At 36.0% G+C, this 23,649-nt stretch overlaps 1 protein-coding gene across 1 annotated transcript in view; it reads left to right on the top strand.

Moving 5' to 3' along the window:
- Positions 1–23,377, top strand: part of spon1a (spondin 1a) — a 232,422-nt gene extending 209,045 nt beyond the window's left edge. The window contains exons 8-16 of the mRNA XM_048169100.1: positions 1,076–1,277; positions 2,738–2,878; positions 3,325–3,400; positions 7,904–8,086; positions 15,064–15,234; positions 15,858–16,025; positions 16,504–16,668; positions 19,398–19,664; positions 20,072–23,377. Of these exons, the coding sequence (XP_048025057.1) occupies positions 1,076–1,277; positions 2,738–2,878; positions 3,325–3,400; positions 7,904–8,086; positions 15,064–15,234; positions 15,858–16,025; positions 16,504–16,668; positions 19,398–19,664; positions 20,072–20,235 (1,537 nt within the window). The 3' untranslated portion in view covers positions 20,236–23,377. The remainder of the gene's footprint in view (positions 1–1,075; positions 1,278–2,737; positions 2,879–3,324; positions 3,401–7,903; positions 8,087–15,063; positions 15,235–15,857; positions 16,026–16,503; positions 16,669–19,397; positions 19,665–20,071) is intronic.
- The last annotated feature ends 272 nt before the right edge of the window (positions 23,378–23,649 follow it).

Genomic DNA, 23,649 nt, shown 5'->3' with positions numbered 1-23,649 from the left:
GGTGGTTGCCATGGTTGCGAGAGAGTGACAGTCGCCTAAGCCAATCCTATGTTTCGTCCCGAATGGAAATAATGAGCTGTGTTTAATACAGATTAAATGGTCTAGAGTCACTCGATTTGTATACTCTTTTTATCAGAGTACTTACATTTTAATTATGCATTGATATATATAGAAAGTTTAAACAAATTTGGAAGAAAGTTGTTTATAAATGTTTTACCTACAATGAAAAGGGTCAAAAAATAAAAAGGGTCACGCTAAAATAAAGTTTAAAAACCGGTGTATACGCTAATTTATTCAAACGTCTCTCTATCGAACTACCTAGCTTAATTTGCGGAGGACGAAGAGAAAGCACCCGTTTGATAGCCTAAATGAGCCAGTAGTAGAGAAATAATAACTTTTAAGAAATAATCTTTTTTTGAGTAATTTGATGACATGTGCAGGTGTGATGGATCGCGTACAAACCAATAGTGTGTCAGAATATGTTTATTCTCATCCAACCAAAATCAAATTCACTCTATCCAGATGGTGCGATTTATCTGGATAGTTGTTTTTTTGTTTTTTTTCAAGCCGGAATGAAAACAAGCCGAAATGAAATAGGAGTAACGAGGCTATTTTTAAAATGTAAGGAGTAGAAAGTACAGATAATTGCGTGAAAATGTAAGGAGTAGAAGTAAAAAGTAGTCTGAAAAATAATTACTCCAGTAAAGTATAGATACCCGAAATTTCTACTTAAGTAAGGTAACGAAGTATTTGTACTTCGTTACTTGACACCTCTGTAAAGCACATAGTAATACCTTATTCTGTATTACTATATTCTACATCCCTTAATCCTACCCAATATCTAAACTTAACCACTGCCTTACTCACTGTTAATAAGAAGTAATTAGGAGTTTATTGAAGGCAAAAGTCATAGTTAATAGTTTGTTAATAGTGAGAATTGGACCCTATACTAAAGTGTGAACAAACATAATTGTTCTTTTTATATGTTTTTCTCTTTTATCTCCTCTAATGTATGGATGAGATTTACTGTATGCAATCTAAATGTGAAGTCATCTCATTTCTCTCTCTACCTCAGTCGAGCTGCTCCCTCAGCTGAGTTTTCAGTGGACCGCACACGTCACCTTATGTCCTTTTTGACGATGCTCGGTCCCAGTCCTGACTGGAATGTGGGTCTGTCATCAGAAGACCTTTGCACCAGAGAATGTGGCTGGGTCCAGAAGGTCGTTCAGGACCTCATCCCATGGGATGCAGGAACAGACAGTGGGGTCACTTATGAGGTGAGCACTTATGGAAAGAGATACAATGGGGTCCAAAAGTCTGAGATCATTTCTGTTTTGCAATTTGTCTAATTTACTATAGAATTTTCCATCACAAATTACATTATCAGCAGGACAATTTGAGTGAGCATTTGAAGTGAAAGTGAACGTGAAATTCGGTACAGTTATATTCCAATTTTGCTGACTTTACAGTAAGCAAGGAAATCAAATATTTGCATGCACTAGGAAAAAAGGCCTGAAATCTATAGTAATTTCTTTACTTAGGTATTTCAAATTCCCAAAACTTTCTGTTTCTAGGTTTGAATAATAATAATAATAATAATAATAATAATAATACAACTTTTTAATAAATCTCAGTGTGGCCTCACCTTTGTTCCACATTGTGGAAAGTTTAGAATGATTATAGTTTAGATACTACAGTGAAGTCTTTGGGTAATGAAGGTTGTGACAAGTATACACTTGCCCAAAGAAAACTCCACTAAATGAGTTCTCTCTGTATTAATAACACAACAAAATAAAAACAGGAAAAATTATGACTTAATTTAAAAAAAGCAATTTTCCAGCTAAAATGGTCCACCGGAGACCACACAGTCATGACCATAGCTTGATTCTGCCATCTACTGGTGTGTGTCAGTCTGTCTGAACAAAACATCTGCTTGAATTGACATCATTCCAATGGATAATGATCAAATGTTTGTTTGTTTGTTTGTTTGTTTGTTTGTTTGTTTGTTTGTTTGTTTGTTTGTTTGATTTACATGATTTACATATTGGGGGGTTACTGTTTTTACTTGTGGAGTGGTTAGGTGATAAAAGGAATATTCCAAATTAAATATAAAGTAATCTCTATGAACAGCATGTTAAATATATATATATTTCTTTATCTTTTCTTCTTTTCTTTTTTCCCCAACTTGTCTCATCTCATGTCTGTCAATAAAACTCAGGCTGTATTGAACCATTTAATATTCCTTTAAAAGTATCCGCTAACACAACCTTGGATTGCTCACTTGTTTTTGTCCCCTATCATTGGGGAGTGTGTCTGTGTATATAATTTGTATTGCTCCCCTAGTTGAGCATGTTATATTCGACCTTTCTCAGCAACCTTGCTACTGTTGACTGCAGAGCTAATCTCTCTTTTGGAAGCCTAAAGGCTTGGTATGGTGTTCCATAAAGGAACAATTCACAAAAAATTAGTCACTTATGATTCTTTTTACCCATTCATGACTCGTGATACTTTTTTTTCTTCTCTTGTGGTACATAAAAAAAGGTTTGTTCAAAAGTTTTTTTTTTGTTGTTGTTTTTTTTGTTTGTTTTTTTAAATGAAATTATAATTTTAGTTTTAACAATCTCTTTAATTCCTACAACCAATATTGGTTTAATATGATTTTACTGTGGTTATTTATATAAATGACTTGAACATTTGACATGGTGGTAAACTGGTTTATTTATTTAATATGCCATAGTCTCCCAACAAGCCTACAGCACCTCAGGAGAAAATTCGTCCCCTCACAAGTTTAGACCATCCACAGAGCCCTTTCTACGACCCAGAGGGTGGCGCAATCACTCCTGTGGCCAGAGTTGTTGTGGAGAGAATTGCCCGCAAGGTCTGTTTCTTTACTTGTCTTAGAATAATTCAGTTTCAAAAGAAAATGTTCTTAGCTGTTGCGTTTTTAGCTTTTATTACAGTGCAAAACATCTCTGCATTATTCATGTCATAAAAGTCTATAAACTGAGAGCTAAAATAACTCGACAACAACAGATGATACATATTTATGAAGCCAGCATGTCACAACAGTACCCTGAAAGTATTGAAAGTCATGCATCCTCTATCGGAAAAGAGTTAGATTACTTTATAGGAATTAAGTAAAAAAAAAAAAAAAAAAAAAAAAAAAAAAAAAAAGGGGGGGGGTATAACCTGCTGCAGTTTTCAATCAGACAATCAGATAGCAATAGTGAATCAAATCCCAACACTGTGTAGAAGAATATGATTGAATGAGGGACATCATTTACACTTTGTTTGAAAGTTTGAGTTGTTTTCTGATGTCTGCAGGGTGAGCAGTGCAACATTGTGCCTGATAATGTGGACGACATTGTGGCTGACATTGCCCAGGAGGAAAAAGAAGAAGGTTTGCATCTCTTTATCTTTTAGTCAAAGGCGACCTTGAGTGTGTGTGTGTGTGTGTGTGTGTGTGTGTGTGTGTGTGTGTGTGTGTGTGTGTGTGTGTGTGTGTGTGTGTGTGTGTGTGTGTGTGTGTGTGTGTGTGTGTGTGTGAGAGAGAGAGATTTTAACTATTCAGTATTGTAAGGAACTCCACATCGGCCCAAAAACAGAATCCGATGGCCTGGGCGAAGGTTAAAGCGTGTATGCCCTTTCAGAGCCTCTGAATGTTCACTTAATTTCACTTGTTTAATCTGACTCCAATTTCAAATGATTATTACTCTTAGGTTGTGTTTCCAATTAGAAATTAATCATTAGTTATGCCTTAATTTAGATTTTTGATTATTCTGATTACCTTATATCTTCAATTATTTCGTATCGCTTACGAATATATCGCTTTAGAAAAGTCACTTTGGCCAACTGAGTGCTCTTCCCAGACACAAACTCGTCAGTTCTGACCTTAAACATTGGATGCAGGGTAAATATCTACCTTTAAGTCGGTCGTGCTCTGCTTACTCGTAACAAAAAGCATAGTTTTTATGTTTACGAAAACTGCAACTTATTTTAGGCAGCGATAGTCAGAAATCGAAATGGACTTAATTGATGTGCCCCATGCTCCATCTATTAAACCTTCCGTATGATCAATCCTGAACACAGATTTGCGGTAATACCTTCGCTTTAATCTACTAGAAATAATGAATTAAGAATAATACAGAATAAACCAAATATAACATTTTATTTGTCAAGTAAAAATGTATCATGCCAATTTAGGGTTAGGGCAAGGCGTTGTCCTTTGCTATTTTTTTGAAATCTTCTTTCCAGATGAGTTTTATTACTTTATTGCAGGGCACTTGATCTCAGTTTTTGTCTAGCAGGAAAATCAAGTCTTACAGTATCCTAAAATCCCCCAGTCCAACGAAGAGGAATATTCTTGAGAGGTTACTGTAGGCTTGGGGAACTTATATGAAACATGAGAACATTATGTATATTTCCATTAAAGTGCCCCTATTATGGTATTTTAAAAGTTCATAATTTTGTTTTGGAGGTCTACTACAATAGGTTTACATGCATCCAAAACACATTTTTTCATAGTGTACAGTACATTGCACAACATCTAATTTTTCAAAGAGTCTGAAAACAATTTGTTTGAAGATTCAGTCTTTCTAAACCCTTCCTTTCTGTGAGCCTACTCTGCTCTGATTGGTCAGACGGCCGAGTCCAAGGGTTTTTAAAGACAGTGGGCCTCCTTTTGACACACAACATAGACAATGGTGGACTACTCTGCATACCTACCCTGACATGCTCGGTCAGTCCCCACACTTTGAAAACCTCTGGCCCAGTCTGTTGTCATTGGTTTTCTGCTCACAGCACGTGTCGAAAAATAAACGCCTATTACCATATCTAAATGTCAGCTCTGGAGTCTTCCTCCGCACTTGATACACAGTGATACAAACAGGAACAATGGTGTCCGAATTTCCGTATCAATTCCAGCACGAGTCTTCATCATTTTGAATTGCGTGCAAAATGGATTTCCTTTTTACAGTCCTATTCTCCATGTACATACAATGCACTTATTACAATAATTAAAATAACTGGGTAATAACTAGGTACTAACCCTTAACCTACCCCTAAACCTAACCTTAACCTCCGTAGTTACCTTATATTACCAAGTATTTTCTTAGGTAAGTACACTGTAAGTACATGTACTGTACATGTACTGTAAAATAAAGTGTAATCAAATAAAGTGCTACTGAAATAACAACATGATGCAGCTGTTGACATGCAGTATGGGTATCCAGTAGGGCTTCTTCTTCAAAAAAAAAAAGTTACTGTGGCTTTAAATGAAAATACTCTTAACACTTTAATACTTTTATACTTTCAGTAACATTTTGTTTGTTTGTTTGTTTGTTTGTTTGTTTTTGTTTTCTTTTTTGTAGCCTGACATCACTTCAACAAGTTTTCATCTAGTAAAACATTTGGTAACACTTTATTTTGATGCTCCTTTTTGAACATTCTGTTGATTATAAGTAACATTGCATCTACATGTCAACTAACTCTCATTAGAGTATTAGTAAACTGTCTGCTTAATATCTCCTAACTCTTTATTGTGATGGTCCCTCAACAGACATTCTATTGACTATAAGTAACTTTGCAAATACATGTCAGCTTATTCTAACCCTTCCAGTCTAGTAATACTCTACTAACACTCTAATGAGAGTTAGTAGACACGTAGGTGCGAAGTTACTTATAGTCAACAGAATGTGTTAAAGGGACCATCAAATTAAAGTGAAACCAAACATTTAATTCATATAACTCTCTTGCTGACTGCTTAGAGCTATGGATTATCTTGTACTACAAGAAAACATATTTCATCTTCAGCCACCCCCAATTTTAGCACAGATCATTTAGCCAGTAGCCGTCAGGTTGTAGTTCTATATCACTTTGGAAGATAGTTTAATTTTAAAACCACAAGAAAACTTTTTTTGCTTTCCTCTAATTTGACATAAAATATAAGGCCTATAGTTGAGGGGCCTCTTGCATTCAACACTGTCAGAAAAAAAGGTACGGCGCTGTCACTGGGGCAGTACTCTAAGGTACAAAAGTGAAAAGGTACATCTTTGTACCTTACTTACCCCTAAATGGTGCATATTAGTACCTTAAAGGTACATTAGTACCTTAAAAGTGCATATTTGTACCTTAAAAGTACATAATAGTACCTTCTTACCTTTGTACCTTAGGGTACAGCCCCAGTGACAGCACCATACCTTTTTTTCTGACAGTGAAAATGGTCTATGTGATCTCTGACGAAACACTAGAATTAATCAGAGAGCTCCACCAGCAGAAGATGCACTCTCATAAGAACCACTGGAAGCAGACTTATTGGAGGAGAAAGCGTGCAAGCAGGGCATAGGATCCACCTCTGCCCTGCCGAACCTTTGCCAAATCAGTCCTATAGTTCAAGGATGCAACTGTCGTTCTCCAGGCCTCAACCCATGCCTTGGGAGAAGGTCTGCTTATCTGAGATATGCGTTGTCCATAGTGACATAAAATTGTTCTGCACCTAAAAAAGAATGCACTGAACTAACCTCCTACTGATGACCATATGACAGTCCTGGATGTCTGGAAGGAAATAGCACAAAAAAAAAAAAAAAAAAAAAAAAAATATATATATATATAATTTATGTGCCATGCAAATATATCACTTCCAGATAAACTAAGCTGCTTTGCCTGGAACATACAGAGTCTAAAACCACCATTATTTCTAATGTAACTGATAACATTTACTCTTAACACTTATTGCGTGGTAAGGAAGCCAACAGGGACAAAGTCCTCAAATGTACCTCAAAAGCAGGTCCACTGGTGAAGCTGCTGCCATTAGACCCATAAGCCTGTGAACACACCTACAGGAATGTCTCACCCTGCTCTGAATCAATTCAGACAAAGGAGAAATGACAGGCTGTAGACAATCACTCTTGCATCGTGCATGAGTTCATTTCCACCCCTAGGAATACGGTCTGTAGCCTCGGCAACAAAACAGTCTTCTGGAGGTTTATTCTCAAATCTAGCCTCTGTAGGTCACTGAAACACAATAAAACGCTGAAAATGTCAAGGAAACATCATCTTCCTGAAGAAACATAATCTTCCTGAAGAATAGAAACCTGAAGAGTGATATAGCACATTCTTTTGAGATACTGGTGACACACACCTGGAGGGTATTCCCATAGCATCAGCTACTGATGCAGAGTCAAGTAAACAAAATATGTTGAAGTGGACCTCATCATGACTTCAACTTATGTTTGCAGTTATCTCAGATAATGTAGTTGTGGCAAGTAGGACGATGCCGAGAACCGTGAGAATGGGGCGAGGCCGGTGGCGCGAGTGTTAATGAGCATCACCTGTGCACCACACCGGTCTTGAGTTTCCCACGGCGGAGCTCCAGGAGCATAAAAGGAGGAGCGACGACAGTGAAGGACGAGAAAGGTCCAGGCCTGAACTATTTTACATTATGTTTTGCTTATGTGTGTGCGGCAGTCGTCCGTGAGGGACTGCCACTATTACTTTTGTTTTGTGTTTGTTTTTATTAAAATATTGTTGAACGTTCTGCGTTTCCTGCCTCCTTATTCCCTGATCAACATACCTTGGTACAGCGGTCTTTTAGGGAGAATTTAATGTTAAAGAGTTCATATTGAAGATCTCTAATTTTTAATTGTAGACTTTAGCATCTTGGCAAATCTCAATGACCAGATTTTCCTTTGAAACTCCACAGGAGACACGAGTGAGATTATTGTGGGTTTTTTTTTTTTTCTCTGTAGGAAAATTGAGAGATTTAAGCAACATGTAAGCATTCCCATTAGCATTTTTTTCTGTTTCATGGGCACTCTCTTTATAAGCTTTCAAAATGCTAACAAACTAAAATGTTCACTAAAATGAAACTTTTCATCCTCTCACTTATTTATTTCTGTTTTGTCAGATGACACTCCAGAGACATGTATCTACTCCAACTGGTCCCCATGGTCTGCGTGCAGCTCCTCAACATGTGAGAAGGGGAAGAGGATGAGGCAGAGAATGCTGAAGGCACAGCTGGATCTCAGTGTGCCCTGTCCACATACACAAGACTTTGAGCCCTGCATGGGGCCTGGCTGCAGTGATGAAGGTCAGAATCAAACAATACAAAAACAGGGAACATGGAAGATATTGTCATGCATACTCAAACTAGCTAAACCATATATATTATTTTTAAATCATAGTGAGGAGCCTCACTGTCTACATGGTTGCACTTTATTTTACAGTATGTGTTCCTCAAGTACATACTATCAAAATATGCTTATTTTTGTAATTCCACAAGGTACCACTAGTGTAGTAGAAATTACATACTTAACCTTTAAGGGCACTGTACAAGTAGTTTGAAAAGTAGCTTTTCAGTGTAAATAAAAATGGAGGACAGTATTTAAGCTAACTGTGGCATTATTGGTATCAATTTTCTTGACATTGGCCATGGAATCTAACCAGAGATTCAGTCTCAAGAAAATAGTCTAACATTTAAAAAAAAAAAAAAAAAAAAAAAAAAAAAATTATATATATATATCAAGTCTCTCACAAGGAGTTCGTAGGCCGCTCTGCGTACATTCACATTTTCACAACAATTATACTCTAACAGAGTCAACTAACAACGTCATTACTTCAGGATGGATGATTCTGATTGGCTAAGAAAAATAGACAAGATTAGAAATTTTCCACACGTGGACAGATAGTAAGACGCATATCTCCCTTCGTCACGGTGATGACGAGGGGGACCCTGAATGTAGGTACCGGATGTCCTTTTGGGTTCATGACATGGTGTCTGCTGGTCTCAAGCAGAGTGCCAGTTGTCCAGTACAAAGGGACCTGCACAGAACACTTAGCGCACATACACAGATACATGATTCACAGCTTCTTCAAGGTTGAAGTTGATCTGAGCTCTGCTCTGAGTAGGAAACTTTACCAAAACATACTGATAACATGTTCTTTTCTCAGATGCTTTAACATACATTGAAGAAGTCATTCAAATAATTTAACAGAAATATAAATGTTGATTAATAACTTAAAAGATATATATTGAAGTGGCAGTGGATTCCAGAATCCATCCCTTCAATATATATATATATATATATATATATATATATATATATATATATATATATATATATATATATATATATATATATATATATATATATATATATACACACAAACCCGATTCCAAAAAAGTTGGGACACTGTACAGTTGTGAATAAAAAAGGAATGCAATCATTTACAAATCTCATAAACTTATATTTTATTCACAATAGAATATAGACAACATATAACTACACATTCCAAAAAAGTTGGGACAGGTAGCAATAAGGGGTCGGAAAAGTTAAATGTTCATATAAGGAACAGTTGGAGGACCAATTTGCAACTTATTAGGTCAATTGGCAACATGATTGGGTATAAAAAGAGCCTCTCAGAGTGGCAGTGTCTCTCAGAAGTCAAGATGGGCAGAGAGTCACCAATTCCCCCAATGCTGCGGCGAAAAATAGTGGAGCAATATCAGAAAGGAGTTTCTCAGAGAAAAATTGCAAAGAGTTTGAAGTTATCATCTACAGTGCATAATATCATCCAAAGATTCAGAGAATCTGGAACAATCTCTGTGCGTAAGGGTCAAGGCCGGAAAACCATACTGGATGCCCGTGATCTTCGGGCCCTTAGACGGCACTGCATCACATACAGGAATGCTACTGTAGTGGAAATCACAACATGGGCTCAGGAATACTTCCAGAATACATTGTCGGTGAACACAATCCACCGTGCCATTCGCCGTTGCCGGCTAAAACTCTATAGGTCAAAAAAGAAGCCTATCTAAACATGATCCAGAAGCGCAGGTGTTTTCTCTGGGCCAAGGCTCATTTAAAATGGACTGTGGCAAAGTGGAAAACTGTTCTGTGGTCAGACGAATCAAAATGTGAAGTTCTTTTTGGAAAACTGGGTGTGGCATGGGCAGCTTACACATCTGGAAAGGCACCATCAATGCTGAAAGGTATATCCAAGTTCTAGAACAACATATGCTCCCATCCAGACGTTGTTTCTTTCAGGGAAGACCTTTCATTTTCCAACATGACAATGGCAGACCACATACTGCATCAATTACAACATCATGGCTGCATAGAAGAAGGATCCGGGTACTGAAATGGCCAGCCTGCAGTCCAGATCTTTCACCCATAGAAAACATTTGGCGCAGCATAAAGAGGAAGATGCGACAAAGAAGACCTAATGTTGAGCAACTAGAAGCCTGTATTAGACAAGAATGGGACAACATTCCTATTCCTAAACTTGAGTAACTTGTCTCCTCAGTCCCCAGATGTTTACAGACTATTATAAAAAGAAGAGGGGATGTCACACAGTGGTAAACATGGCCTTGTCCCAACTTTTTTGAGATATGTTGATGCCATGACATTTAAAATCAACTTATTTTTCCCTTAAAATGATACATTTTTAAACATTTGATATGTCATCTATGTTGTATTCTGAATAAAATATTGAAATTTGAAACTTCCACATCATTGCATTCTGTTTTTATTCACAATTTGTACAGTGTCTCAACTTTTTTGGAATCGGGTTTGTGTATATATATACAGTCCCCTCCAAAAGTATTGGAACAGTGAGGACTATTCCTTTATTTTTTCTGTAGACTGAAAACATTTGGGTTTGACATCAAACAATTTATATGAGACAAAAGATCAACATTTCAGCTTTTATTTCCAGGTATTTACATCTGGATCTGATACACAACTTAGAAGATATAACCTTTTGTTTGAACCCACCCATTTCTCATGTGACCAAAAGTATTGGAACATGTGACTGACAGGTGTGTTTTGTTGCCCTGGTGTGTCCTATTACATTGATTATTCAAACAATAAATAGCACTAAATGTCTGCACTCAGTTTCAGATTTGGGTTTTGCCTGTGCAGACTGCATTTATAGTTAGACGTGTAACCAACATGAAAACCAGAGAGCTGTCTATGGGTGAAAAACAAGCAATTGTGAAGCTGAGAGAAGATGGAAAATCAATCAGAGCCATTGCACAAACATTGACCATAGCAAGTACAACCATTTGGAATGTCCTGAAGAAGAAAGAAACCACTGGTGTACTAAGTAACAGACCTCGAATGGGTAGACCAAGAAAAACATCAGCTGTTGACGACAGAAACATTGTGAGAGCTGTAAAGAAAGACCCTAAAACAACTGTTAGTGACATCAGCAACAACCTCAAGAGGGCAGGAGTGAAGGTATCACAGTCTACTGTCTGCAGAAGACTTCATGAACAAAAGTACAGAGGCTACACCAGAAGATGCAAACCTCTCATTAGCAAGAAGAATAAGAAGGCCAGGCTGGAATTTGCCAAAAACTACAGAGACAAGCCTCAAACATTCTGGGGCAAAGTTTTATGGACTGATGAGACAAAGATTAACCTCTACCAAAGTGATGGAAAGGCTAAAGTTTGGAGAAAAAAAGGATCTGCTCATGACCCCAAACATACAAGCTCATCTGTGAAACACGGTGGAGGTAATGTCATGGCTTGGGCTTGCATGGCTTCTTCTGGGACGGGCTTATTGATCTTCATTGATGATGTAACACATGATGGCAGCAGCAAAATGAACTCTGAAGTGTACAGAAACATTTTGTCTGCCAATTTACAGAAAAATGCAACCAAACTGATTGGGAGATCCTTCATCATGCAGCAAGATAATGACCCAAAACACAGTGCCAAAGCAACAAAGGAGTTCATCAGGGGCAAAAAGTGGAAGGTTTTAGACTGGCCAAGTCAATCTCCAGACTTAAACCCTATAGAGCATGCATTTTACCTGCTAAAAAAGAGACTGAAGGGAGTAACCCCCCAAAACAAACAACAACTGAAAGAGGCTGCAGTGGAAGCCTGGAAAAGCATTACAAAAGAAGAATGCAAAAGTTTGGTGATGTCAATGGGTCATAGGCTTGATGCAGTTATTGCAAGCAAAGGATTTTCAACTAAATATTAAGTCTTATTCACTTTAATCTATTTTAAGTTAATCTGTTCCAATACTTTTGGTCACATGAGAAATGGGTGGGTTCAAACAAAAGGTTATATCTTCTAAGTTGTGTATCAGATCCAGATGTAAATACCTGGAAATAAAAGCTGAAATGTTGATCTTTTGTCTCATATAAATTGTTTGATGTCAAACCCAAATGTTTTCAGTCTACAGAAAAAATAAAGGAATAGTCCTCACTGTTCCAATACTTTTGGAGGGGACTGTATGTGTGTATTTATATATATATATATATATATATATATATATATATATATATAGCCTTTAGTTTAGAATAAAACTAACAGATACAGTAGTTGCATATGCACATGCAGTGCTTTGACCATAATAAAAATAATCTGAGCAAAAACAGTGAGTTCCCCTTTGAAGGAACTCAACGCTGCATCAGTTTCTGATGCTATAGGGATGTGTCCTCGCCGAACCTGGTGTAACTTCATGCTAGCGCCATGGATTTGAGACAGGATTTGAGAGTGGTTGAGACTGGGTGAGTGTATTGAGAGTTATAATGTTAGTGTTTGGTGTTCTCTTTAATATATATATATATATATATATATATATATATATATATATATATATATATAAAAAGTAGAGCTGTACAAGAGATATCTGCCTTAGGTTGAGCTTGACAGATAAAATCTGTCACCTTCCCTAGTTCATTGACTGGAAGTAGAAGTATGGTAGAGCTCCCTGGCTTTTGGGGGGCTTGACTTTTAGAAATGATGACCCATTCTCTGCTGCCTGCCTACTGTAGATCATTAGTCTGGAAGTTGGGAATTATGTGAGCAACTACATATTTTATCTTTGCCTAGTTAGTCTGATGGGTGTAGTGCTATGGACTTTTCTGAGGCTATGTTTATATTTTCCCGTTAGCTCTGCTCTTAGGGGTTTCAGGCTGTCCAGTAGCTGTTGCTCAGGCTGGTTTAATGCAGGAGTCCCTGATTCAGAAACAGTTGAGCATGGAGCTTGGGGCTCTGTTTTAAAACCTTTAGCACTGCAACATGAGATTGTCATGAAAATACTTTTTTTCCCTTGAGAAGAGAGTCAGGAGCGCCGTTAAAACTCCCAATAGTGCGCACTTTCTCACTGTACACTTAGGGATTTTATGAATGAGTTTATGAACGACCTAAGCAACCACACACAGATCGCATATGTCACCTCCCGTAATTTAGTATCAGGCAGAGAGACACACAGATCTAAGCTGCTTATTCATCAAAATTACAGCCATAAACACCAGACATGTGAAGCACAGTCTGAATGATAGGCTGGAAATATTGTTTCAATGTTTATTTATATGGTTTCGTAATCTATGTGTTGCCATGGCAAACACAAGATTTGATCCGTTGATAATACATATGGCTTTCTTCCCTTAAAAAAAAGAAAGTCAACAGGTGAGGCTGAAACACCTGAAATTCCACAGCTGTACACAGAGTTATTTCTCAATGAACACAGCCAGCACCCTCAGGAGCTGACTGTGCATGCCTCATACCCAAACAGAATCATCCATAGTGTCAACAACTGAAGCAAGGTTGAGTTCCCTCGAAAGGGTTATGTGCACTTTGGGTTATGTGCACAATGCACATTTCTTATTTTTACGCCTAAAATGTGTATGATCTCTGTATAATATCTGTCTTTAAATGCAAGATATAAGAAGTATACTTGCAATAGTTATACTTTAGCACAATCAAATATACTCAGACCTCAGCACTACTTACGCACAATTAAAGTGCATTAAGTACAAACCTATTTATGTTAGTATTTTTATTAAGCACATAAATATGTACATTTATTTATGCTTAGCACAAAAAATGTATTTCAAATACATTTTAGTATTTTTTTTTCAATAGGGTGGACTTGCACTGACATGTGTCTCACGTTTTTAACTGCAAAACGTGTTCTGTGAATGGCCATAATTGATAAAAAATAAGATAAACAGCACATTCTTATTTCAGTGTTGTTATTTAAGCAAACAGTTTGCCGCGTACATTTAACAGCATTTACAGTACAAGTAAATATGAATATACACTGCCCTCCAAAAGTTTGGAAATGCCCTAGAAAAGTGGGGTTTTGGACAATATTGGCATGAATCCTTTTTAATTTGTGATCATTTTGCACTGATAAGGGACAACATGAACTACGAAAACATATTTTATTATATAAACAGTTTATACATAGAAAAAAAAAAACTTAAATTTTCGATTCATCAAAATATCCACCATTAGCAGCTATTTGACCTAAACTGGGTTCTAATCGGTTCATTGTATTCTAAACTTAATTGGCAATCAATTGTTGAAGCAATTAAGGGCCAAGTTTAAACCAGTAACCAGGCATCACAGCTGGCAAAGGGGCATATCTGACTTTGACATGTATATATTGCCATTGTTATGTAATCAAAATGAAAATTATTATTGGTGGTCTTCAATGATAATGTGAAGTTACTGTAATGTATTTGCACCAAAAAAATGATAAGGATTTATGCTGATATCGTCCAAAACCACACTTTGCCAGGGGTGTTTCCAAACTTTTGGAGGGCAGTGAACATATTCATGAAGATACATTAAACTCCCGTTATTCGCACCTTAAATGATTACTTCACTTCAGAACTTAACTCTTTCTTTCTTCAGTTTTAAAGAAATTAAGGTTTTTGAGGAAACCATTCCAGGATAGTGGATATAGTGGATTTCAACAGAGTTCAACGGTTTGAAGGTCCAAATCGTTTCAAATCATTCAATCAAAAGGACAATCAAGGACCATCAAAAAATCAACTAACATATTCAAAAAATATTTTTGCCCACCTTAAGCTAGTATGATGTGGTTGTTCTAGTAAGGCTCCTGACCAAGATGTTCTACCAGATTTGTCAGGCCCCAGATTTGCCTAAACAAGCTTGGACCAGCTAGAAACCAGCTACCATGTTCCAAAACAATTCAAGCTAAATTTATCTAGATTTTCTAGCAGGGCTGGTGGTTGAATATGGAATTTTTTTTGTTTGAATAAGGGTATGAATAACAAAGTGAACCTTGACTTTTACAGATGCTTCCACATGCATGATGTCAGAATGGATCACATGGTCACCATGCAGTGTGACATGTGGCGCAGGTGTGCGCTCTAGGGAGCGCTATGTAAAACAGTTTCCTGACGATGGCTTTCCTTGCACCCTTCCCACTGAAGAGACAGAGCCATGCACAGTCAATGAGGAATGCTGTGAGTATTATTTATTTGTGGACACACAAGGTCAGATTCATTGAAATGTTTTACACATCGCAGATGTTTAGTTTACATATAATTCTCAAAGGTCCTGTAAATATTTCAAAACTTCATAAAACAATGCACTACAACCAATCTAATGAAGTCTAATAAACTGTGCCTGAAAGGAGTTTTCCTATGATAATCTTATAAATTTGCTTGTTGCATAGCTGGTCCATACAACCACCGAATACTGACCCATATGTTGTTGTCTTTGATTTTTCGATGTGCTAAAATTTTTAGCCATTCTGAGTCATAACGACCATGATACTGGCCATAAAGGCCATCCCTTTATGAAAACCCTCTGCTATCAACAGAGAAAAAAAAAAAAATCCCCAAAAAATAGTCTTTGGTAAAACACCTACAATAATAACCTTAATGAAACCTTAGTTTTACCTGTATAATGATATAGCATTTTTTTGCGCCTAACTGTCTGAAACTAACCAGCAAATCCCTTACAGTATATTTTAATAATAAACCAAAAGTAGTTTCCGAGCAAAAAGGGGTTGATAAAAGTTCTTCTCCCACTGACACATTCTCCACCCCAATGATATATACTGTATATGTTTCTACTGGTATAGCTCCAAGCAGTTGCCTGGTTACTGAATGGGGTGAATGGGATATATGCAGTGCCACCTGTGGGCTTGGCATGAAAAGAAGGGAACGGATGGTGAAAATGCCCCCGTCTGATGGTTCCATTTGTGGGGCTGAGGTGGTGGAAGCAGAGAAGTGTATGATGCCAGAATGCCGTAAGTGCAAATGCTCACATGCATGCCTACATGAATATATGCACATCCATGTACGCCAAGTTTAAGATATTCACACACATTCACAGATTTCCATGCCTGTCTGTGAATGTTTATGTGGACATGAATTAATGTATTCATATACATACATACCATACATACCATGTCCACAATTAAATATGCACATGCATACCTACATATTCACACAAAAGAAGTGAACACATGTACATATTAAAATACATAACCCACAAAAATATTCACACATATATTAATGTATTAACAGACATAACATATAAACATTCACATTGCAATATTCCCACACATATTCACATGTATGCCAACATTAGCATATTCACACAGAATACATGCCTACATTAACATATTCTCACAAATACATACCCACATTGTCATATTTATACAGAATACAAGCCCACATGCCTACAGTCCTCAGTGTTATGATGCTGTGTTTTTGTGTGTATAGATACTATCCCGTGTTTACTGTCCCCGTGGTCTGACTGGAGTGATTGCAGTGTGACATGTGGTAAAGGCACACGGACACGTCAACGCATACTCAAATCACCTGCAGAGTTGGGAGAATGCAGTGAGGAGCTGGAACAGATGGAGAAATGCATGCTGCCAGAGTGTCGTGAGCTAGACATATTCTTTATCACTCTATCAAAGACACACACACACACATACACACACACATGTTTGGATAGTGCATTTTCATGTCTCTCTCTCTCTCTCTCTCTCTCTCTCTCTATATATATATATATATATATATATATATATATATATATATATATATATATATATATATATACACAAACCCGTCCGATTCCAAAAACGTTGGGACACTATACAAATAGTGAATAAAAACAGAATGCAATGATGTGGAAGTTTCTTATTTATATATTGTATTCAGAATACAACATAGATGACATATCAAATGTTTAAACTGAGAAAACGTATAATTTTAAGGGAAAAATAAGTTGATTTTAAATTTCATAGCATCAACACATCTCAAAAAAGGCCATGTTTACCACTGTGTGGCATCCCCTCTTCTTTTTATAACAGTCTGCAAACGTCTTTGGACTAAGGAGACAAGTTGCTCAAGTTTAGGAATAGGATGTTGTCCCATTCTTGTCTAATACAGGCTTCTAGTTGCTCAGCTGTCTTAGGTCTTCTTTGTCGCATCTTCCTCTTTATGCTGCGCCAAATGTTTTCTATGGGTGAAAGATCTGGACTGCAGGCTGGCCATTTCAGTACCCGGATCCTTCTTCTACACAGCCATGATGTTGTAATTGATGCAGTATGTGGTCTGGCATTGTCATGTTGGAAAATGCAAGGTCTTCCCTGAAAGAGACGACGTCTGGATGGGAGCATATATTGTTCTAGAACTTGGATATACCTTTCAGCATTGATGGTGCCTTTCCAGATGTGTAAGCTGCCCATGCCACAGGCACTCATGCAACTCCATACCATCAGCGTTGATAATAACTTAGGTTGTCCTTGTCCTCTTTAGTCCGGATGACATGGCGTCCCAGTTTTCCAAAAAGAACTTCAAATTTTGATTTGTCTGACCACAGAACAGTTTTCCACTTTGCCACAGTCCATTTTAAATGAGCCTTGGCCCAGAGAAAACACCTGCACTTCTGGATCATGTTTAGATATGGCTTCTTTTTTGACCTATAGAGTTTTAGCCAGCAACGGTGAATGGCACGGTGGATTGTGTTCACCGACAATGTTTTCTGGAAGTATTCCTGAGCCCATGTTGTGATTTCCATTACAGTAGCATTCCTGTATGTGATGCAGTCAGGATTGGGAAGGTTACTTTTAGAATGTATTTCACTACAGATTACAAAATACATGCTTTAAAAAGTAATCAGTAACGTATTTTGTTGCATTACTCAAGTTTAGTAACTTAATCTAAATACTTTGGAATACTTTGAAATACTTAACACAAAGGACCATATTAATTTGATGTTCTGTTTTAAGTTTACAACCTGTAAATAAAAATGACCTCTACCCATCAGGATTTGGTTTTCCACTCAATTGTATTTTTAACAACATTATTTTTGTAATATTGATTATTTTCTCATCCAGTTTTTTTTTTTTTAAGAGGCACTGCCTCCCTTGCCTCCTCAGAGGAAACGCCCCTGATATGTATGTATGTATGTATGTATGTATGTATATATATATATATATATATATATATATATATATATATATATATATATATATATATATATATATATATATATATATATATATGTAGGCCTACGGGTCTATTCTGGCCAGCTGTGGCAACAATGCCACCTGCTTCTTGAAGGTTACTGTCCTGCAGAGTTTAGCTCCAACCAAAATCAAACACACCTGAACCACCTAATCACAACCTTCAGTATCACTTGATAATTAGAGGAGCAGGGCTGGAACTAAACTATTTTGGAACTATTTTGCTATTTGGATCTTTATAAAAGTTCACAATGTTGTTGCAGACTAATTATAATATGGGTAACATTAAATAAATATTTTCTTTCAGGTTAGATACTGTTTATTATTCACTCAAACTACTTTCTGTTCTTGGTCACTTGATGATCTCTTCAGTGTCTTTATCTGAAACACTACACATTGAAAATTCACCCCAAAAAAGCAGACCATCCAAGTATCTGTAGGATACTCATTTCAACATGCTATGGTTTGGGACACACTAATTCTAATCTCTGATACTGTTTAGGATAGATAATATGCAAATTGGGATTGAGGGTGTGTCTCCAGAAACAGGGCTGAAGATTCTTGAGTTGACACAGTCAACTTCTTGTTTATAGAACTGTTGTATAAATGTAATATGACACCCCCAACCATGCTGTTGTTCTTAATTCTAAATTGTTTGAGTGAAGAACCCTTTAGAAACATAATCCAAACAGATCCAAAACATAAATATTATATTTTAATGCTGTATCTTTTTGAGATAATGAGATCTTTGAGATTCTTTTTAATAAATTAAATTCCTGAATCATATTAGTACCTCTTGTGAAACCTTTTTATGTATTTTAGAGACTCACAACATGTCCATAAGTGTGTTGACAGGTTTAGTTTTAAGACTTTAAAGAATGCAAACTTTCATGTTATTTGTAATTAAGGTTACACATTTCGTAGGACATAAACTTAGTCAGTATACAAATGTTTTTTATTAAATACAGAAATGTCTATTTAATCAATGTGTGTGTGTGTGTGTGAACAGCAGTGACTATTAAACAAAATATACAAAAATAAGTAAATAAATAAATAAGCATGATAAACAGCCTCTTTAAAATAATTCAATGTTCTCCTTGTGCTTGAATATTGTCTCTTTTAATGTCTTTCTCTCTCTAGCGATGGACTGTGTGATGTCAGCGTGGTCTGAGTGGTCAGAGTGCAGTAAGTCCTGTGGGAAGGGTCACTTGATCCGCACACGCATGATCACTCTGGAGCCTCAGTTTGGAGGAGATCCATGCCCTGAGACCATACAGAGAAAAGCATGCAAGATCAAGAAGTGTAATCAAGGAGGCTTAAACAGTGATGAGAGGAAGAGACGCAAAGAAGACCGTAAGAAGAGGAGGAACAAACAGGGACGGGAAGAGAGCGCAGATGAGCTCGCAGGTGAACATGCATCGTCATCTCTGTTAAAGGGATACTCCATTGAAATCTGAAAATTCTCTCATCATTTACTCACTCTCATGCCGTTTCAAATATGACTTTCTTCAATGGAACACAAACTGAGTTTTTTTGAAAAATAATCCTCATCTCTGTGAGTTCATAAATGAAAGTGCCTTTAAAATCTTTAAAATCCAGGCAAAAGAACACTGCGGTGATTCATATGGCCAAGGTTGATTAGATTAGATAAGATTAGATAGATGAGTATCATAACATTACCACTTTCTACTTTACTAATTCATAACATCATGACATTATCAGTACAGACATTGCCACTAAACAGAATTTCAGATGATTAACTGATCTTACTGTCACTAACAGCAGCTGTATCTTGTCTAAATTTCATCCAAAAGGATGCAAAATGAAGTCGTGGTCTGGATGGACTGACTGTACCAAGCTATGTGGTGGAGGAATCCAGGAACGGCTAATGACGGCCAAGAAGAGATTCAAAAATGTGCAGTTAAATAGTTGTAAAGACCGAAAGGAGATACGGGCCTGCAATGTCCACCCCTGCTAGGCCTGTACTGAATGGGCTTGTGGGATGGGACCCAATCTAGATTATGAACGGACTGTGATACAATGTCTTGCAGTAATTTAATGCACTCTGTTTGGGGTTGGAAAGCTGCAACAGGTAGTCTATTATTTTTACTTTTGTTTTCTAGAATTTATAGTGATCCAGGCCTTGTCTAGCCTGTAAATGGACAAGAAACCAACAAGGGAGGGTGCTCAGAGTTGCAATGTACTGTACAATTCAGATGTATTAATATGCATTAATATTTAACAGTCCTGTTAGGAGCTTTGAAATGGTTTTGAAGATTAATTTTTTTATAAGCAGGACCATGGCATTAACATGTTCTGAAATGAAATTTAAAACAAATTTCTTATTTTAAACTCTGTGATCTAAACGAACACACACACACACACACACACACACACACACACACACACACACACACACACACACACACACACACGCACACACACACACACATATACAGGAAATATAATACTTCAAAAAGAAATGACTTTAAAATCACAGTCACATGAGTCAGTGGTTCAAAGGCAGTTTCAATTTTGAGCACAACTGTGTGTATATATATATATATATATATATATATATATATATATATATATATATGTTTTTCCCCCCTCAGCTATTACGAAAAATTGACAAGCACACATGTTCACATTCACCCTGCAATCAAAGTGATAAGAAGAGCTGCATTTAGATGCAAGCAAACATTTGGATAGATACTGAAACTTACAATATGGAACTATTGACAAAATCTTAAAAATGTAAAAACACTGTTATGTATTTACAGCTATAGATGTCAAATATTTACAAAAGTTGAACCAAATATTTATGTCATAAATATATGTATAGCTAAATTTTTACCATTTTGTGGATTTTAGATCTATACCACCAAACCTAAACATAATTTTATAGAGAGTATACATAACAGGTAGAAAAATGTATAATGACAAGTGACAAGTTTAGTTTCAATATACCATTATATAGATATTTAATGCTAATCACTAATCTCACTCCTACCTCTAAACACAACCTAACCATTTCTTAAAAATATATTCAGTATAAAGAATAATGTAACAGACAGAAGTGTAATCACCAATTACAATTTATTTATTGCTAAAATGTCTAAAGGCAAGACAAGAGCAGTCCAATAATGATGTGTTGCATTCATTCATCTCTGTTTTTTGAATCACAGCATGGTGAGAAAAAATATTTTCTGTCCTACAGCAAACAAAATAACATGACAAGTAATGGTTAAATGATTACAGAATTATTTATTTATTTTAAGGTTTTAAAAAGTAGCCTTGTTTAACAATATGTAATCCTTTGAATCAAGTAGGCACCAGAAGTCACACAGAACAGAATTAAATGTTATAATTTCAAATGAGGTAAATGAGTCAACAGTGTTAAACGCATTTTAAAACATAGTCTCATTGATCATAAATACAAAATCAAAAGATTTTTTCCACAATTTGAATATTTATAAATAAGTATTCATATAAGTATTCATAATGTGTGTCTATGAAGTTGTTCATACATAAATAATTTACATTTTAGATGTTGTCAGTGTTGTACTTTTTTGTCTATTCAAATGCAAGTAAATGGTAGAACCACACTATTCATAAAATACATGAGATGAGATGAGATCACAAGATCACTTTGATACACAATTTCTTGCATAATTGTTTACTTGCATCTAAAGACTGCTATTCTTTTAGTTTTGACACCTTTAAAAACTATTATTTTAACTTTTTACTCCACTTAGCTTCTCAATATACAGTGGCCCAAAACGAATTTTGAGACTTAGTCTCACTTAAAATGTATGATTTTTTTATTGCACTGGAAGATATATTATCAAACCAAATGGCACCCGCAAACAAATGATGTTAGACCTACTTTTAGAGCTTACTTCAGTTTGGACTTCTTTTTAAATTGACTTTTTTTCAGCTGGTATCACACAAGTGTCCTAGCAAAGTACAAGTGTAGTTCATCACTTTAACTTGTTCCAATATACAAACAAACAGACAATAAATAAATAAATGCTCCTCTAACATTTGACAAGGTGTGCAAATAAAAAATAATGTATTTATTTTGACCATTACCTCTATTGTTTAATCTTTTAAATCATATCAGACATGTTGAAAAGTGTGCTTGTACAATGTTTAAAATAAATAGTTCATAGTTTTATATATTTTGTCTAATGCAATAACATTCATACAGGTTAAGTATGTTTTCACTGTCTTAATATTTTGGGGAAACATTGCAACACTAATTATTACTTTCAAACAAAAAGTAGAAAAATATTAACATTCACATAACTATTGTTAAGTTGTTGGAAACAGATCTTTATTTTTCACAGCCAAATCCCTTGCAGCATAAACATTTGTGCACTATGAAAGAAAGAAAGACCACTGAGATTAAAATAATAATAATTATAATAATAATTTCAATTAAGAAAATTAAGACTTAATTCACAATTCATTAAGCCTATAGGATGTATAGTACAGGTAGCATCTGCAGTTATTATATATATATATATATATATATATATATATATAAAGACCCAGTCAATTTGCCAATTTGCCTGTATAGTTTCCCTTTTGTAAATCAAGACCTAGACTGGTAATATGTTTGATTTTAACATGATCTCTGCCCAGAAGTATTTCCATGTATACAACCCAGCTGTACTTACTTTTGCAAGATTACTGTAAAATTGTTGTGAGAAAATATACTATTCTTGAGTAATGATAATGGCCTTAAGCCAGTTCAATTAAGTAATGGAACTGTTGTCTCCTGTGATTAATTTTTGGTGTGTAATTTTCCTGAACTAAAGCACATATAACCAGCCATTCCAGGATTTTCTATGTCTCATGTTTGAAAATGAATGCTGTCTAGGACCCACTGATCTGTTATTATTTTGTTCCCCACTGTAAGACATGTAGATACCATTTAACTGAAATATGTTAATTTGTTGGATTTTGATTTGCTTTGGGTTTTTTATAAGAAATTATTCTTACCAAAGTCTTGCATTGATGTTTTGTAGTTGTCTCTCTTCCTTGTTGGTCCTCTGACATGATTCAGACTTTTTGAATATTTCCCCTTTACAATAAAAGGAAATAGTATCAAAGTGCCTAATTCATTTTCTGATTATTTGTGCAAAAGGTTTTATTATATAATCCCATATAATCATATAATCCCAAAAACAGTACAAATGCATCTAAATAACACATTTGATGTGCCACAAGGCTTGGTCTTGGGTCCTTTGTTGCTCTCCCTGTAAGTGATCGCTTTATATGTTATTAACAAAACAGTTGTGTGTCATCTGAGAGAAAAAGAAAAAAGCTACATCATGGTTTTGACGCTATGGGAACACTTCCATGTGTACCGGTGTCTGAAGCA

Source organism: Megalobrama amblycephala, linkage group LG19, assembly GCF_018812025.1.
Source record: "Megalobrama amblycephala isolate DHTTF-2021 linkage group LG19, ASM1881202v1, whole genome shotgun sequence".
NCBI lineage: Eukaryota > Metazoa > Chordata > Actinopteri > Cypriniformes > Xenocyprididae > Megalobrama > Megalobrama amblycephala.
This window is presented reverse-complemented; position numbering and strand designations above follow the sequence as displayed.